The sequence below is a fragment of the Caloenas nicobarica genome, chromosome 7, assembly GCF_036013445.1.
Source record: "Caloenas nicobarica isolate bCalNic1 chromosome 7, bCalNic1.hap1, whole genome shotgun sequence".
In the NCBI taxonomy this organism is placed as follows: domain Eukaryota; kingdom Metazoa; phylum Chordata; class Aves; order Columbiformes; family Columbidae; genus Caloenas; species Caloenas nicobarica.
Genome location: NC_088251.1, coordinates 32550717 through 32569926, shown reverse-complemented (window position 1 = coordinate 32569926; position 19210 = coordinate 32550717). Strand labels below are relative to the sequence as shown.

The following is a 19210-nucleotide window of genomic DNA, read 5'->3' as shown; positions in this document are numbered from 1 at the left end:
TAAACAATAGATATAAACAATTAAGCATTCTTCCTCAACTGTTTAAGTTGGTCAAGAGGAGACTCAGGATGTATTCACTACCAAATTTTCAGCACAGCAACATGAAGTGAAACCATAAAATACTTCAAATAAAAGTCTTAATCACTAAATACTCTAAGACTCTAGCTCCTGTCTTTTCAAGCCCAACCTGAGGAGACGCAGTACAGTCCATCTATTTGATGTTTTTTCTGAGTGCAACAGCGGGAAATACATAATGAGCTCTTAGCTTCTGTAAGCAATGCAGTGGATTGGAGAGAGACTCCCAAAGCGCAAGGTTAGTTAAGGCTGATGAAAGTTCCAGGTAGGAACCTATTTCCTAACATAGAGGCAGAAGGGAGAGTGAAGCTCAGTGGGCTGGACCTGGTGGGATCTGGTCATCAGCCCACACTGACTGGAAGAATAAAATGTCCTTCTCTACTCTGCCTCTAGCAATCTGTAAATTATTCCTGCTTCGGGATCAAATGGGGAATGAAATAGCATAGGAACTTGGTCGTGGCCCCTTTCTCTCCTGTCTGCACGTGGGCTTCCTCAGCTGCTTCTCTTCAGGTGCTCACCAGGCCCGAGGAAAGGAGGATGTGAAGAGCACACTTAGCCTATGAAGATGACTCTCCTTCCAGTACCATTTGGCAGCTTCTTCCCATATTTCTGGTGCCTCATAATATTGTTGCAGTGCATTCAGACTCTCATGAAAGCATTATGCTTTGGACAAAGTCCATCTCTTTGCCAAATGTTTTCTTCATTTAAGCCCTAATAAAAACATTGTAAATGATTAAGCTGAACCTAAATGGTGTTGAACTCTTCCAAAAGTCTAGCAAGCTACAAAGAACAAATAATACAAACACAGAAGAAAACAGTTGTTTTGTTAATATTCTATTTACACAGCTGGGATCTTACGAATTTTATCCATCAGTATATTTAATAAGCAAGGCAAATTAATGTGAAGAACTGCCATTCCCTAAGTGAAAAAAACCACCAGTAAAATTAAAAGAAGGCTCCCCCAGTCTGTCTTTCTTCTCTCCATTCCAGATAGACGTGCACAGCTCCCTTGTAGCCATGAAGCACGAAGTAACTGGAGAGGATTCTTCACAGACAGATGTAATTTATAACAAAGACAGGAAAAGGCAACCCAAACTTGGAGCTTGCTGCCCTTCCTATAAAGTTCACCTCCTTACCAAGAAAAAGCAGAGAATAATTTGTTTGGTTTCTGTACTCAACTCCTTTTTCTTTTATTGTGAAAAGTTTCCATTGTCCTTTTATGTTTTGATTATTGAGTAAGTTTAAAGACTTGCCAAATAGCCCTAGATTGTTAACAGACCACCACTATTTAACTTTGAACGCTTTAACAAAATAAAGGCACAGTTCACATTAATATTCTATGCCCTCATTTTATTTATTATCTTTTCTTTGAAATTTAAACAATTTTCCTAGCTAAGGTTTATTACATGTAAGCCTAAGTAGCAATATAAGTTACCTCGCATACCAACCAGACATCCTATAAAACTCAGCTTTCTAATTAGTAACACCACATTTTGCTGAGCTTAGCATATTTATAGGAAATCAAAATAATGTTTTACGAATTAAATATTCAAATACATCAGATTCAATGTTCAGTAAAAATACTTTATGTTGTATCTTATGACAAGTTGTAAAATCCAAGGTGAAATTAGAAAATATACAAATGTTCTGGTGCATTTTAAAAAGGGACTTTAAAGGATTGCAAAACTTATCTGTTATTTAAACTTCGAATACATTTTTTCCTCATAACACCAACTAAATGGATAAAAAGTTATAAAATTGTATATTGATTATAAAACTTCACAGTAAAGAAATGACATGCTGTTTATACATATGTCAACATGTTATGCGTAACATAATGTCACAAGATGTATGAATTTGATACATAAATATTCACTCATGGGTATATATTCCCATGAAATATCACATCGCTTGTCCATTCCACAGATACTTTTATGAATACAATTTAATCTTTAAAAGGATAAAAAGCTACAGACAGAGGTAGGGGGCACAAAATAGTTCATGGATATCTGTCTGCTAATTAACAAAAATGATGCTGAAAGTTATGGAAATACATCAACTGCTCTGGCAAACCAGTCTCCAGTAAGCCTCACTGGACCAGCAAGGACTCAACTGGTACCTGCTGGCAGACAATTTAAAAAAAAAAAAAAAGAAAGCTAAATGTAAACCAGAAAAATATAAATGAAACACAGTGCTTTCTTGAGTAACTCCTTGACCCATGCTATGTTACATGGAAGAGCTTAACAAAAAATAGTATTGTTCTGCAGTGGACATAATATAATGGGATAATTCAAATAAAATATGTCTCTTTAATTTTTTGTCAGATTCTTTACAAATGTTATTCTTTGAACTACCTAAAAAATTGGGATGGAGTTTGCAAATTACTTTCTACCAACATGTCAGCACCAGCCTATCTGGTTCTCACCAGCTTACTTACAAAGTTGACACAGTTTGCCATGCTGGCTGACCTAGCAATCTGCTTTCCAGATTCCTGGCTCCCCAAAAACACGTCTTATGAACAGCTGGGGGCAGATCGCAGACCCCAGAATCACGTGGACCTTGCTCCAGCAGAGCCAAGTACTCTGTATGGTGTCAGAATGGAGCTTGGGTTCTGAAACCATCTTCAAGAGGTCTGCTTTGGAGTGAGGGACTTTAAACAGAGACATGTAAGAATAGCAGTTCTGTTAAAAAAATCTATTATTTTAAACTGGAATTAAATCAAACTGCAAAAATCTCAGGATCTTCTATGAAAAAAAAAAATTACTGATCTTTGCCCAGCTCCAATCATTTGGCTTTATGCTGGTCAAGGAAAACAAGAACTCCCAAAGGGCATCAAAAGAGTAAGCTATTCAGGAATACTAGAAAAAAAAAAAAAAACAAAACCAAAATTCAAATACTAGTAGTCTACCTTCAGGTACTTTGCTTAACGGCTTTAAAATTTCCCCAAGTCAATAAATTTCTGCCAATCTCATTGTGTTCCATTAAAATGTAAGGGTGGGTTGGACTAGATGATCTCCAGAGGTCTCTTCAAACCCCAACCGTTCTGTGATTCTGTGAAAATTTACGTACTGATTGATAAATATTTTAAAACGTGTGCTATAGTCTCCTGGTACAGCACTTAGTCATTTGGATCTTACAACATTCAGATGAATAGCAGAAACATGCTGCCATTAATATCCAGTCTGTCCTTCCAGTCAAAGCCCACCATTCCCAGCTGACTTGCATTCCAGCAAATAAATAAGCCATTACTGCTGTTAGCAGAACTATGTATGTTTATATACACACACACGCATACAGAAATCAAGCCACTTTCTAAATAAATAATTAAAACCTCAGAGAGCACATCTGTGTGTATATTAATTCTTGCACAGTTCCAGAAATGTTTTATTGCCAACAGTTCAATTTCTTTTCCTCTCTCTGTTATTTAACATCAAGCAGTCAAAAAACGTGATGCTTTGTCAACTGTACAAATGAAATAAAAAGTTACGATGAGCTTCAAAATCTTTTTTGCTCTGGTGTCTTTAGTTTTTCATCCTCCAGGGTGCTGAGCAATTGTGACCCCAGTCACTTCGTAGTTTTACTCTGTGTATGTGAATCAGTCCATTGAAATAAAAGTTCCCAAGTGCTTAAAAGGAGGCACTTGTTTAAATGCTGGCTGGGTCAGAACCACGGTGCTCAGCATACCAAAGGCATAGCCTATGTCAGCTATTTGGCATTTTTCCTGCCTGAATTTTTACTTTCATGACTTCACACATGTTACTGAATTAAAAAGAAGGTTTGTTTTGTATTTGATGTTTCTTAAGAAAAGAATTTTAAAAACATTTTGCCAATCACTCTCTAAAGCAAGATTTGTAAAAGTACTCAGCGCTGGCTTATGAATTCCACTAACTCTCTGGAGCTCTCACTGGCTTTCAGGGCAGCACAGTTCAGCTATTAATACCAAAATTCAGTCATGTTAAAATTGCTGTGGAAGACCATAAGCACGTGACCTATAAAAAAAAACCTGCTAAAGGTCAGTACATCTCCACTACGGGCAACGGGGTATACCAAAGACAATCCTTGAAAAACAAGGTTGGTTTCTACTGTGTAAGACAGGCTTAAAATATTTCAAGTAATACTGCATACAATTCCAACAGACTTCACTTTTCATTCAGACTAATCGCAAGTCCTTCAAGATCTTTCTGGTTACAGCCATGGCAAGCTTCAAGATCAAAAGACTGAATATCAGTGATTTTTGTCACAAAACCTACTGGCTCTCCAGTTGCTTACTTCAGTAAGCCCATCTTGGACACTACACACTTCTGTAGCAGACATCAAAAATTTCCCCTCAGACATCAAAAGACCAAGTAGCAGTTTGCTAGTTTTAAGCATTCATAATCGTAAAATAATGAACTTCTGAAGCCATAGTTTTAATCTTCATAGCAGTAAAGGCTTGAGGAACATGTTTCGAAGGAAAAAATAAATAAGGACATGGAAATTAAAGAAAAATGGCACATAACACAACATCGGTTTATCAAAGATACACGATGCCAGACTAATTTCATAGTTTATTTAATAAGATAACTAATCTTCTAGACAAAAGAAAAGAGAGAGACAGGAATGTCATACAGATGGGACTGAATGATCTTGAAGACTATTCACTGTTGTATTCAACAACAAATTGCGAGGGACATAATTTTTGTAGGGACATAATTTTTTTAAAACCTCCTGGGGACTGGGAGTACCTCAGCTGGAAAATACAGTAATAAAGGAGAACCAGAATAGTGATCCACAATGAGACAGCCACATGAGACAAGTATAAAACATGATTCTAGGACTTATCAGGTAGGCTATTCCCCATAGAGACAAGAAAACACTATTGATACTGCACAAGTCCTTGCTTTTATCTCAGCATCAATATTATATCAGTTTGGTCACATATGTTCAAACAAAACTGATTTAAAGTGGAACAACTACAGAAAAAGGCCAGAAGGACGACTAGAGGCTGGAACGCATGTAAGAATGCAGGTACTAAAAGCCTATATTGTGGTTTATCCCCAGCCAGCAACTAAGCACCACGCAGCCGCTCACTCATTCCCCCTCAGCAGGAGTGGGGAGAGGATTGGTAGGGTAAAAGTGAGAAAACTCATGGGTTGAGGCAAAGTCAGTTTAAATGAGTAAAGCAAAAGCTGCAGACACAAGCAAAGCAAAACAAGGGATTCATCCACCACCTCCCATGGGCAGGCAGGTGTTCAGCCATCTCCAGGAAAGCCGGGCTCCATCATGAGAAATGGTTACTTGGGAAGACAAATACCACCACTCCAAACGTTCCCCCTTTTTTTTCTTCCCCCAGCTTTATATACTGAGCATGACTCCATATGGTGTGGAATATCCCTTTGGTCACTTGGGGTCAGCTGTCCCAGCTGTGTCCCCTCCCAACGGCTTGTGCAGCCCCAGCCCACTCACTGGTGGAGGGTGTGAGAAGCAGAAAAGGCCTTGGCTCTGTGCAAGTGCTGCTCAGCAGTAACTAAAGCATCAGTTTGTCACCAACACCGTTTGCTACACAAATCCAAAACACAGCCCCATACTTGCTACTGTGAAAAAAATTAACTCTCTCCCAGCCAGAACCAGCACAGCCTACCTTAAAAGCAAAGCTCTGAGAAGGCTTTTCCAGCTTAGCTAAATGAAGGCTGACGATAAGATTGCTGTCTCTTCATACACTAGAAAAATAAACACTGGGGATGGAACAAGAACTAAAGGTCAATACTGGCACAAACTGGCACAAGGACAGACGCACCTGAGCTTGTCACGAATACACTTAAACTGAAAATCAGAAGTTTTATACCATTACAGAAACCTTGCACCAAGGCAGCTTTCTAACTGGAAAGCAAAGACGAAGAAGTTAACTTTTTAAGCTGGAGTTTGACAAGTTTCTGAGTGGGATTATATATGTTTTCCCATGAGAAAATGGCACCAGAGCCGACATTTGCAGAAGTCCCTTCCAGTCCTATGCTCTTATTTCCTTCAAAGTAGCCATGATGTCTTTGCCATGGTGATATTTACAAAACAAAGCTACAGAAAATCAACTCAGTGGTTTTTAAGCACTACAAATATCTGAAACCTCCAAGCTTTTAAAAAGCACACACTCCATTAGCTGGGGAATGACTCTCTCCTCTGTGAACTGATATGCTTATGGAAATGTTCTGGTTTCATACATCTTTAAAATGCAGTTTTCAAGAAATCATTGAGCAAATTTGTTGCAACAATGATTGATCAACCAATCTAAATATGCAACACCTAATGAGGATTACATATCAAAGTCAAGTCCCAAGACTTCGGGTCTTTTGCCATCAGAAAAAAAAAAAAAAGCTTTATTAGCTTTCAAATAGTTTATTCTTCCTATCCACCCCCTTAATTCAAACACAGAAGGGATTTTGTTCAAACTTAAAACAATAAAATAAAATCCCAACCCACAATTGGATAAAGACCAGACATAGTCCAAGAGCTTAGTGTTTCAGAAAGTAAGGAGTACATGGAAAGAAGGCATTAATGGAAACTGGTTTGGAACTCTAAGTACAGAGGATGATATCTAGTGACTGCTATAATACTGAATCTGCACTGCCATTAAACTTAATCTTCGATATTTTTATTGCAACCTGACCCACTATGACATCTCTAAAGAAAATTACATTGTACACTACTATTTCAAGAAGTCAAACTTAGCTAGTCATCTGGGCCATAAAATAGCAGATTACTCCATCAGGCTGGCTAAAGCAACTAGGAATAAAACTAGATTTACCAACCACATTATTTTTATTAGGAAATGTTTCAAAGCAGACATAATCCCAAAAGACCTTAGCCTCATTCCATCCAAAAATACACAACAGAGAGCAGCAAAACATAAACTGCAGTATAAGGTACGATTCGTAAATGTGAGAAAAGAATACAAGATGTGCTATAACATATCATCCCATCAAAGCAAAATAAATTAACTGAACATAGAAAAAGAAAAGAATAAAAACTTCTACACAATACATGTCTTAACAATTTAAACCTTTGTTATAAGATCTGACATGTGTTAATAGGAATTTCTCCCTCAAATCCCTGCACATCGAGATTTAGTTTGTACTCGTTTTGCTTTCTTTGAAATTGCAGGCTAATATAGGCGTACTAAATCACAGCTACAGAGTAAAACCTCCGGAACAGGCAAAGGAAAAAACCAGTATCTTTAACAACAATATTCCTGAAGAACTCTGGTATGTTAGCGCTAAATGCATTTTATTTTGGATCATAGCCATGGAACACCTAAAGCACTGCTGCTTCTGCAATCATTCTAAATGTGGGGAACTGCTCATAACAGTAACAGAAAAAAAAAATGCAACGAATTTACTTGGCAATCCTAACGCTTCTCAGTAATTCCATGTACCATCATATTATCTAACAGGTATTCATGCATACATAATATATAGGTCTTTGTAGATCTGGAATGAAGGAAAAGTAGGGGATTTGATAGCTGGAAAGGCAAGTTTTAAATTTTAAATACTGCCAAAGTAGGTTAGGTGTATGATGTGTGTTTTATCATCTAACCAAGCATTCATTCTTTCAGTTTTAACCTTCTTTTTTCCTAGGCAATGTGATCACCTCAGGCAGTTTGGTTTAAAGGCTTTAACCAAGGTAAAAATATATTTAAATTATCCAGGCGTTTGTTGCTTTTTTTTTTTTTAACACTTAAATACTGTCTATATTTTACAAAGGTGGTTCTAATATGCAAGCTGCATCAAACACAGAATACTAATCAGACTGTGAAGCTCCACTAATTATGTGCCACATTTAACTAACTTAAATTTTGTTAAATGGCATGGCCACAGATATTGTATGCATAATCTAACCGAGTTTTGAGTCATTTCCCTTTTCTTGTCTGACTTTATTCTACACAGGAAATGACAGGGTCATTTGGAAATAACTGCAGCAAAAGATCAAAAAGGAAACCTGACTGAGAACACCATATAATTGCCTGTGCTAGAGAAAAAATAAAATCCAATGAGTTTACAATCCATAGCTATAAGATTTTTCTGGAAAACACATACTGCAGTTTCTCTAAAAGGATATTCATCACAACACTAAGTGCTGCTTTTATTTGTTTTAGCTGCATCACTTTCAAGGAAGCAGGTCTTCTCATTAAGCTGTTGGACTTTTATTCAGTAGATAATGCTTTCAGCAAATGTGAAGGACAAATTTACTCATGGAGTCAAAGCAAGGCATTTCAGTCAAAGTAAATCATTGGAGTTGAAGCAAGTCATTTCACTGACTTGTCTCAAAGTCTTCATTTGCAAAAGGAGATAATACTGTAATTGAACACCTGGAACACCACGGTGCTTGTTATTTGGGCAAATCTGGCCATTACAATTTATGGTCCCCTATTCCAAAAGAACAGACTTTTATCGCTGGAGCTAAAAGAAGACTTTTCAGACATTAGCAGCACTCAGCTTAGACCAAGGATCACATCCAGCTGTGGGCTAAGGTGTGTCTACATGTGTACATGGGTTTGTTTTTTGTTTTGGTGTTTGGTTTTTTTCTTTTTTGGTAAGACACTGATCTACATAGCAGGACAGCAGTTGGCCCTTCAGCACAGATTTACCGCCTACTTTCAGCACGCAGATTTCCCAGCCCGCCCGCTGCCCCTTGCTGTCCCCTGTGCAGATGCACCGCAGAGCGCACGGCTCCGCACCCCCCAAACCCCACCGGCCCCACCACCTGTCAGGGCTGGAGCTGCTCATGCAAGGGACGGCCAACACGGCAGGTAATGCTCTCCCCTACGGATAAGCATCCTAAATATAACAAAGTTGCAGAAAAAGAACTCGAAGTCTATGTCAGGTTCACCTCTCATCACCTTTTAACACATAAAGCAAGCGCCATAAATTTGTATGTGTAGTTTCAAAGCTTTGAACTGTTACTTATTGAAGTACAATGTATCACCCTATCAAAAGAAACTCTACAGGAATATAAGTATTGATTTTCTTGGGCACTGCAGCGTGGCTGGACAAATTAAAGACTCTCTGCTGTGAACTCAGAATACAAAACAGATGGATTAAACTGGACTGGTGCGTAGGTAAGAAATGGCCATAAAAGAGCTACGGCTAAAAATTGTCAGGAAGGTTTTTGTGACCGTCATAATTGCAGATCACACTTGTCCCTTTGATGGTTCATCACCAAAGTAATTAACAGAAACACATTTCTGCCATTCCTTAGCAGAGGTGGGACTGCCCAGCTTGCTATGCCATGGCCAGGACAGCAGACACCGGTCTCAACCATGCAGAAATAGGTTTCAAGAAAACCCAAAGACACTTCTTCCAAGCTAGTCCACAACTGATAAGATACACACAAGAAATTACTTAATCAAAGCCTCGTTAAAAATAATTTTACCAATTAGGATGTGCTAACCAGCCATTGATCTGGCTAGCTAATATAAAAAAGCAACCCTAAGAGAAAACTGCTGAAGTCCTGCTCTGATTAGGTAAGGACACTTTTGTCACTGATCTCATCATAGTGGGAATATCAACCCACCTGACAAATGATGAGAATAATTTCCGAATGTTTACATCCATGTCAAGAAAAGTTTTTCTTTTTTATAATATGGCTATTTAAAAGCAACACGAGAAGAAATTATCCCACGTCATTTACAGAGTCAAACCACCCGCTTAACATGTAAAGAAAACTTTCCAGTGCATTAACTTCACTGTGTACTGATAAGCTAAAGTATAAATGCCATCAAAAAAAATCCACTACTTTGCCTCTCTGAGCAACCAGTTATCTCCTAATATCAATTACAAATGTAAATACTTTTCAAAGTACTATAGCATATATCCTCAAAACACACAGTCAGGCCAAATGAAGGTTTATTTGATGAATTGAAACTGTTTGCTCAAAGGCCACATCCTGCATCCATGCATTTTCCTGTGTATTTTTGCACATGTAAGTTATAAGACATGACAAAGTTTACAGTAGAGCCAATTCGCTGTTATTAACTGAATGTTTTCAAAATGCTGAATTTCTAGCATGTTTCTTTATGGTCAGTATAATTAACTGCTGGTGGCTACACGAGAAAGGAAACTCTGGACGTACACATGCATACAAATGTTAGGACTGTGGTCAGACTAGGCTTGGTCCACAACGTTTTCTGATTTTGATTGCTGATTTTAAAATAGAGTCAGACTCATGCATTGAAATTCAAATTACATACATCAGCTTATGAATGAATACACAAAAATATTCCTGATTTAACACAACTAACATCTTAACCAAGCAATACATTTACACTTTTTTGAAATCCAAAATTAATTTTGAATACGAGGATCAAAATATCTAACTTGTATTCTTTAATCAGCCATTTTACGTTAGTAATGCAGTAATGTTGACATGAAGTTGCTTTGAGCAATATAAAACATATGCCACGGCGCATTCATTAAATAACTCTGCATAATGAGTTCCATCTATATAAATGACTTACCTCATTACTTATCACAAATTCTTCTCCAGGACTGTGGAAGAGGTATTCATATGCTTTATAGTGTTTAAATAAGCTGGAAAACAAGAGAATAGAGTACCATTACAGCTGTAAATCTTTGGAAAGGTAACAATATTAAAAAAATCTGTTAAACTAAGAATTACTCTCCAGCATGGTAATCCTCCAAATTTTAAAAAGAAACGGTTATTTAACTTCAGGTACAACATGCAGAATATTCAGTTTACAGGATTTAATATCAGATGGCTGTAGAAAACACAGTATGATACTTAAAAATACATCCCCTTTGTCCTTATGAAATTGAACTCCAAGAAGACAAAGTTCTATTCTGAAAAATGTAATCCCTGAAACGCTTATCACCAGGATACTTATGCCTTTACTATCAGCAATGGTCAACAAGAATGAAACAAAGCCAAATCAACTTTCAGATTCTGGGATGGGCTGCCAGTCCAGGGAGCAAGTTTGATCTTGGAACATCAAAACAATAAAGAATGGAAGCAATGATTCTCTCAAGGTCATGTTTCAAAATCAGTGTAATATTTCCTCAAAGAAAAACTAAAAAAAATAGATTGACACACTAGAGTTTTGTGTACTACGAGAAAAGTAACTTTAAGTAGACTTTCTCACTGGCCTGAAATATTTATCTTCCTTAAAACATATATGACTTTCCTTTTCACGTGTTTTAAATAATTTTCCTTGTTCCCTTTCCTAATGATCAATGATATGGCATTTGTTTAATCAAAGGTTTGGTTTGTCACAGTCCATCTGTTACAATTACTTGTTCTCTTAAAATCATGATACAGAACTTCTGCTTTCTGTCATGTCATTTTGACATATGATTTAAAACATAGCTCTGTGATTTCATAGCAAGTCCAGGTTGAAGAACGATTTCAAGAGTTTATCACACTCCTGCCTGATGTACCCATGAAAGATACAGTAATATTTGGAGGGAACATCTGTAACTGGTTTTATGCTTTCCGGCTAAGGACATGACATGGGTTCTTTTCATTAACTGGGATGGCAGTGCCTCTTTGCCACATCTGGAACACCGAGGCCTGCTGTGAGGAGGGCTTTGGACAAGGTGGCCTCCAAAAGTCCCTTCCAACCTCAATTTTTCTACGGGTCTATAAAGTCACTGCTACACCCAACACACATAATTATCCAGCTAATGCTAAAGACACTGCTACTAGCTGCAGGATGCCCTGCCAATGCTACCGAAATGTGTTTATAATACCGGTGCCTGGCCACACAGCCCAGCACGGGCTGCCCTTTGAGACGTGGCACTGTCGAGCTCCAGGGTCTGCCCCGCAGGTGTCCCCTGCCTGCCGGCCCCACGACACCCAGGCTTTTCTCTCACCCAGCACCAGCCAACTGTGGGCAAAGCCAGAGGCTGCTGCGGTGGCACGTAGGTGTCCAAAATACAACCCTGGCTCTGGGAGGTAATGGGGATGCTGGCTGTGGAGTCAATGCGGGGCACATGCTGCTGACTGTCATACTTTATGACATATGCCCAGCACATATTTTAGCTCACTGTCCTTCCCTGAATCACTTACACGCTGCCACTGGCACTGCCGCAGAGGTTACACGAAATCCTGCGGACAGGGACAATTTGCTCTGCATCAGCAGCACCCAAGGGGTGATGCTGAGGTACAGCAGTGGCTCTGCCAGCCGTGAAAGCAGCTCGGAATTAGGAGACTAAACCAGCAGAGCGGCCTGGCTCTGACAGGACAGCAGGACATCTTCCAGCAGTCACTCACACGCACCTCTGACACTTTCAAAATCAGTTTTACCCAAATGGGCGCAGATGTTCTTGCACATCTGTACAGATGCATTTCCTAATTTGGTGGGAAGTATTACAGCAGCCTCATTGAACATTTGGCTCTTTAAGTGACATATCAAAGTTTTATTCTACAGTTACATTTAATTCAGTCATTCCAATACCATTAGTTAAAAAACAAATTTGTTTACCAACTTGCATAAGAAATTTGGCTACCATAAAATGCAAGTTCCCTTTCCCCAAACTCAAAGCACATAAGCAATTAAGTTGTTACATATTTGCCATTTCATTTGCAGTACATTTTTGTTGCTGTACTTCACCAAATCATTCCTGCCATGTTTCAGTGGAGATATAGGATATGTTTAAGCAGGCTTCAGGACAACCTGGAAATGACTCACACCGATTTATGAACACACACACACACGTGTCCCCTCACATACACAACTATTATCTGGTAAAATTCTAACAGGGATTATTTGAAAAAGACAAAAAATGTTTTACAAACGTCACAGACACACAAGAAATAACATATCAATCTTTCAAACTGCACTGGCAGAACGTAACATTTCAAACTTTTTTCTTTTATCTATTCCAGTGCCTTGGACAGGAGCCAGGATTAAAGCATCTGAAAACCAGTTCTTCCCCTTTCCCTCTAAATGTGTTATGATATTCTTTACAGACCACGTTACAGGTACAGATAATTTATAATATTCCCCAAACCAGAAGTCATTACTTTTGACATTTCAACCTGGCATACTCAATCCTATATCAAGGAAAGAATTCCTCCATTTAATGCTTTTAAAATCAAATCATGCAAATTATACATTAGTATTTATTTTGAAAAAAGTGTCATTTTCTTTCTTCTATCAGGCATTATATAAAATGCTTTTTTTGTTTGTATCTGTTGTGAACAATTAAAAAATTCTTAACCAACATTTTTAGCATTACACAAAAATAATTTTACACAACTAAGATTGTTAAGGATAGATCCTCTTGTGATGTCACACGAGAATCTGAAGGTGATTAACAATGACAAATTTCCCTAGCTCCACTGCTTCCTGAAAGAAAATGTCAAGAGCTACGTTGATGTGTATTTGCCCAAGGAGACAATATAAAAAGATGATAACTGTCACCTTCTACCAAACCTGAAGGTGTCATTATAGTTGCTGCACAGTTTGTGCCAATGTGGTTAAGCATTTGTCCCCATTTCCATTATAAATCCCATGGGTTTACAGCTCATCTGTAAAAACGTGATCTGAACTAAAGCATGTCATACTATCACGAACAGAAAAAAAAAAGTGATAGGCCTATCATTTAAAATTAAACAAAAAAAGTGAAGAACAAGAAAAAATGTTGAAGCAATACATTAATATGAATTGTAATAAAACTCAGTCAACCTATTTCTGAGTTCATGAAGTTCAAAACACACCCATATAACAAGTGTGCTGATTCAGTTCTTATTTAGGAAAACAAATATTCAAATGACTGAAATAATGGATTGTATAAACTAGACACATATAACCCATTTCTGTGTGTATATGCATGACCTTGCAACAGCAGATACTTATTATAAATTGAGCATATAACTACATATTTGGCGGCCAAAATACCATTCTGTTGCAAAAGTCTTGTGGCTTGATTGTATTCCCACCCAGTTAATACTTCAGTGGCAGGAGGATGGAGCACCTAATCTCTTGGATGAAATTCTTGCGACTGCGAAGGAATGACTTCCTGGACAAGATATCTTTCAAAGCACAATTTCCACAAAAGCTATAGACATACTATTTGGAAAGAACATTTGTTCCAAATAAATATACAAAAGGCATAGACAGGAAGGGAGAAGTAAAAGAAGTCGAGTGAGACATCTTAAATGCCAAGTTTTATTTTAGTTTATGGCTAGTACTTGGCAGTGCATTGGTTTGCCTTGACTACAGAAATTTGAGATTTAAAGAGATGGTCGTATTTCATTTGGGAAGAACCTGGAGTTCTTTATATTTTCAATGAAAAAGAAACAAAAGGAATAAAAGCAGAGAGCGCGAGAAAGAGGCAAACTTCATAGCCCAATTGTAAGAGAAATCACCTGTGATGCGTTTAAATTCCCAGTCTGAATCCAAGTACCCTAACTGAAAGGCTATCAGCCATCCTAGTATTTTTGTCTGTCTTCAAGAGGAAATTCTTTTCTGCATCCAAGAAAACACTCTAAAAAACCTCTTTGATATGTTAAATATTTCCTAGCAAAAGAACAGTCATAAAATTCCCAACAATTCTATGTATGGATCAGCCATGACCTTACTCACTTTTTATGCCCCTCTGCCACAAAATCTCTCTCTCTAACCACCATTCAGGTCAGAAAAGGGGCTGCAGGGTGCAGATGTCGTACAGTGTATGAGCAGATATTACAATAGTAATTTCCCATCTCCTTGCCCCCGACATTCATGGGTGACACAGCAGCTTGAGGACCATTCTGTCCATCATGTGCTGGAAACAGAGGTATCTGAGCAGAGCCACTGTCCTAAGTGTGGCAGCTCAGGGGAGAAAGTTCCATGTACGTTACTGTAGAGTGAAGACTTTACATGGAGAGGTGTGATTGGCTGCTATCAGTCCCTTATTTTTTTTCTCAGAGAAATAACTGAATTACTGCTGGTTTTATCTCTTTCTGCATCTCTGTTTAAAGCTGAGACCTGTCATGAAACCTTTTCATTTAGATGCTGAACTTGCGCTGACTTTAAAATGCAACATTTTTATGACTCATATATGACCGTAGCCTTAATTCTGTAAAGTACATAACTTTAAATCACTGTAAAAGTCCAGTACAGCTTTCAAGACCAGACAAATACTACAAGACCTAGGATTCTTTTCAACTGGAATCTAAAAGCAGAATGTTTTAAAAGTAAACCAAGAATATTCTCTATACACCACTCTCCTGTTTCCCTTTTATCACCCAAAACAAAGCCCAGAAGGAAGCTTTTCAGCATAATCTTGCGTTGCGATAAACTTCTAGTCTAAATTTATTTCCTGGGCTTTGACATCTGAGGCCAGATCTTTACTGCAACTTGCATATTCTCTCTTATTTTTAATGTTTTAAAGTTAGGTGTGTGCAATATATTGCCACAGTATGAACATATCCAATTAAATAATTTTAACTTATTTTATCAGCCAATTTCCCACCACATTAAATTATTAAAATAAGAAATAACAGATCTTGCAGAAATACCTGATATTCAAGTAATCAATGACTGCTTTGGCTTGCTCGATGCTGAAGAAATCCAAGTCGCCACTTCCTTCTGAATCAGTTTCTCCTATTCCAGCCATTGCTCTTCCAAGTTCTTTTAAATTATCTCCTAAGGACATATGTTTGTCTGCAAAGTAATCCCAAAAACCAAAGATGAAGTATGAACAGAACAGAGTGGGGTGGGTTTTTTTACCCATTTTAGTTATAAGACTTATTGAAGTTTAAGAAGTTATATTACGAGCTTTGTAGAAACTTAAAAGGCAACAACAGTCATACATTTTTGTCTGTCACCATTACTCTTATCAATAAAATGTGCATTAAAATTCTATCACAAAATCACTGATCTACCCTCACAATGTAAGGATGACAATAATGGATGTCTGAGATACCACAGCTTGGCCTCTTATGCAGAGATAAACACAGGCAGAATAGTATGTAAATTTGAGATGCATACTGTGTTTATCTTCAAAATAAATTTACTACTGTTTATGTATTGTAAAAGATTGTCCTTGCAATATAAACCAGTAACATGGGAACAGATATTAAAAAAGATAACCAATTTTTTAAAGTGCTTACAGCCATAATTGATTAAACATGAATATGCATAATACTCCACATGTATCATCAAACTTAGAGACATTTTTGCACACCCCGCCCCCCCAAACAGATAATTACTTTACATTTTTACCCCGAAAATCAAAACCAAATACCAAAGCAGCTTTGAATTAAAATTTAAATTCTTTCTGTTAACTGTGTTGACAAAGAGGAAAATCTGAAAAATATAAGTCTTCGCTGAACCTTTAAAAATAAATGATTCATCTTTCTGATTTGCATAGTGTGTGCTTTCACTAGAAATATGGTGAGGTTTAAAAAATTTTGAACACACAATTTACTTGTTCTTTTTAAGTCCTAAAAATCTAGAGTAGAAAATGGGGAAACATCCACCAGTGGTGAAATAGATTTATTTTCCTTATTGTTTTAATTCTCTACTGGTCTGCTTCCTTGGGTCTTTGTACACAAAACAAATTAAAAACCTTACAAGATTCTAGTCTTTATAGTTTTGTCCTTTAGTGGTACAGCAATCAAAACTCTGAAAATTTCACCTCAGGTTTCAGCAACAGAGGCAGCACAATATAAATAACCACAATGGAAGAAACAAGAAAGAAATACAGAGAATATGGAGGAAATGGAAGCCATGGGAAATGAGAGAGAGAACCAGAAATATCACAGCTCATAGGGAAGTGAAGCCAGAAGGTCACGAGAAGTCACAACACCCCGGCCTGTCACCACCTAGTCCCAGTTCTTGCTTTCCTCCGCACACCATGTTCAGCCCCAGCCGCCTCCTCAGAAAGGCTCTCACTCCACTTCTGGGAGGTAAGGAGCCCTTTGCCCTCAATGTATAGAAGATGAACCAAATCACATAAGTAATTGATTCTGGCTCCCAGTCAACCAAACCCTCCAGTTTCCAAACCTCAGTTTCCCTCTCTCCTTTACCAGCCCTAAATGAGTTTCCAGTACCCTCCAATTCTAAATCCATTATTCCTGCTCCATGCAAGCCTTGCTGTTATGGTTAAAAAAGCTCAGTTCTCCAGGCCACTTGGGTCCAGTGTAAGGAAGGGAAAGGAAATGGTCAGTAACGCAGAAGACATTAGCATTTTGCTCTTAGTTGAAATGTTCTGCCTTGGAACTTGCACCAGCTGAGAACAGTAATTACAAGGAAATTCATCTCAGCCCTGGGCTACAGCAGACTTTATAAGATGGATTATGCAGGGAACTTAGCTGTGAAAAAAATACAAGAACTCTCCTGTAAGCATTTACAAACTGCATTTTCTTTCCCTAAAAGCCATGTATCTTAGCCAAATACGAATGGATTTTCACAGGACAGCAAAAAGCAAATTCACAACACTCACTTGCCAAACCTTATGTCTTTACTTCAAAGCATAGGGGTATTAGAGCTTTTATTTTAAAAAGGGCACCAAATCATACTTTTTTTTTCCACAGCCTCTGTCTGCAAGCCTATTGAACTGTTTTAGTTGTAATTTTATATATAAATATTAATCAGAGGCAGACACTGCCATGGAAAATTTCAGCTTAAAGAGTTAAAGTTTGGCAAAGCTTTATGCAACTAAGATCACATTCTTGAAAAATGTCAGTCAGCTTTAATCATCGCTTGTGCTACCAGCCTGTCTAGTACACATGCATTACACACAGTCTCATAAAACTAATTTCTGACATGTTTCCATTCTTCTCCATTGTTATATTAATATAGTTAGCATATGTTAAGATACTTTCTCATTGGAGACAGGAAGGACAACTGGAATTCCAATGATCATAAAGCACGTACAAATTCTGTCAAACTTCCAAGTCAGAAAGGCCCTTGAACTAAATTACAATGAAGGAGTATAATAACTATTATGAGCTTGATTTTAAATATTCATCTTCTCTTTGAATGGAACTGCTGAGTCCTTTCGCTCTTCCTCTGGGATGGACTTTTCTCAACATAATCACCTTCAAAGTGAATGTTAAGTAAGCATTGTGATCTCTGAAAAATGGGTTTTAGAGGATGCTGCTACAATTTTTTCTGGCTATTTTGTTCCCACTAGACCCAAACTACATGCTTTGTTGCAAATTTCCTTGTAGCCACTGGAGCTACAGTCCTTTCATTGTCATTTTTCATCTTCAGCAGTGACGCCAGTTTACTTCCCTCACCAGTCTTTAGTTAACCGATATATTTTGTGCCAGAAGTGCAGCATTTGCTATATAGAAAGCTGCCTAAGAGTTGACCTCCAAGGATAAAATAAATGTAATTTGCCTGCTGTAATACTACAGGATGTACTGAATATCTCAAACAGCAGAGAAATGTGCCCAAGGCTACTGTGAGTCAGTCACTGAGACAGTTGGAATTGGAATGTAGGAGCTCCTTGCTCTCACTCTACTGTAATTATTATTTATTTTACCCTAGCAAAGATGAGGTCTCTTCAGGACCTGGCCCTTTTGTACCACATATTGTACAAAGAATGAGGGATATTTTGCTAAAAAGACCACAGTCCTCTCTAACGAAAGTTTAATGTCTGCCAATAAGAATTATTTTCAGGTACAAGATATAATATGCCAACATTCAAGAGGAAAATAAATCATTTTACAATTACTTGCAATTAAATATAGCTTTATTAAAATGACTGGAAAACATTCCTACCTTACACTTCAGATATTTTTAATTATACTTACCACTGAGGTTCTCCAACAGGAAATTTAATAGATCCATGAATCCTGAGAGCTGTATAAGACTGAAGTTCATTTCTTTAGCCCAACAAAATCCCGCAGTATAATAATCTAGCAAAATAGCTTCTTTCAAAGATGTCTTTAATTGTTTAAACTTAAGATATTCTTCTAGCTTTCTGGAAGAAATTGTAGAGCAAAATAATGAAATTTTAAAAAAATTATAGGTTCCAAAGCTTGACTTAGTCTGCTTGTAGTTATACCAATAATATTTACTATTATTATATTATACATATACATATATATCTTCCTGGAACTTAGCTACATCAATTTCTAGGCATGAATGATTATAAACAGAGGACATGACAACCGAAAAAAGTAAACACCTACAGGTTTCAGACACTAT

The 19210-nt window shown here is 37.5% G+C and overlaps 1 protein-coding gene across 1 annotated transcript in view; it reads right to left on the bottom strand.

The window, feature by feature from the left end:
- CABCOCO1 (ciliary associated calcium binding coiled-coil 1) overlaps positions 1-18883 on the bottom strand; it is a 40786-nt gene extending 21903 nt beyond the window's left edge. The window contains exons 1-3 of the mRNA XM_065639504.1: positions 18814-18883; positions 15568-15712; positions 10562-10634 (exon numbers count right to left, since the gene is read on the bottom strand). Coding sequence (XP_065495576.1) covers positions 10562-10634; positions 15568-15712; positions 18814-18883 — 288 coding nt within the window. The remainder of the gene's footprint in view (positions 1-10561; positions 10635-15567; positions 15713-18813) is intronic.
- Positions 18884-19210: the final 327 nt, after the last annotated feature.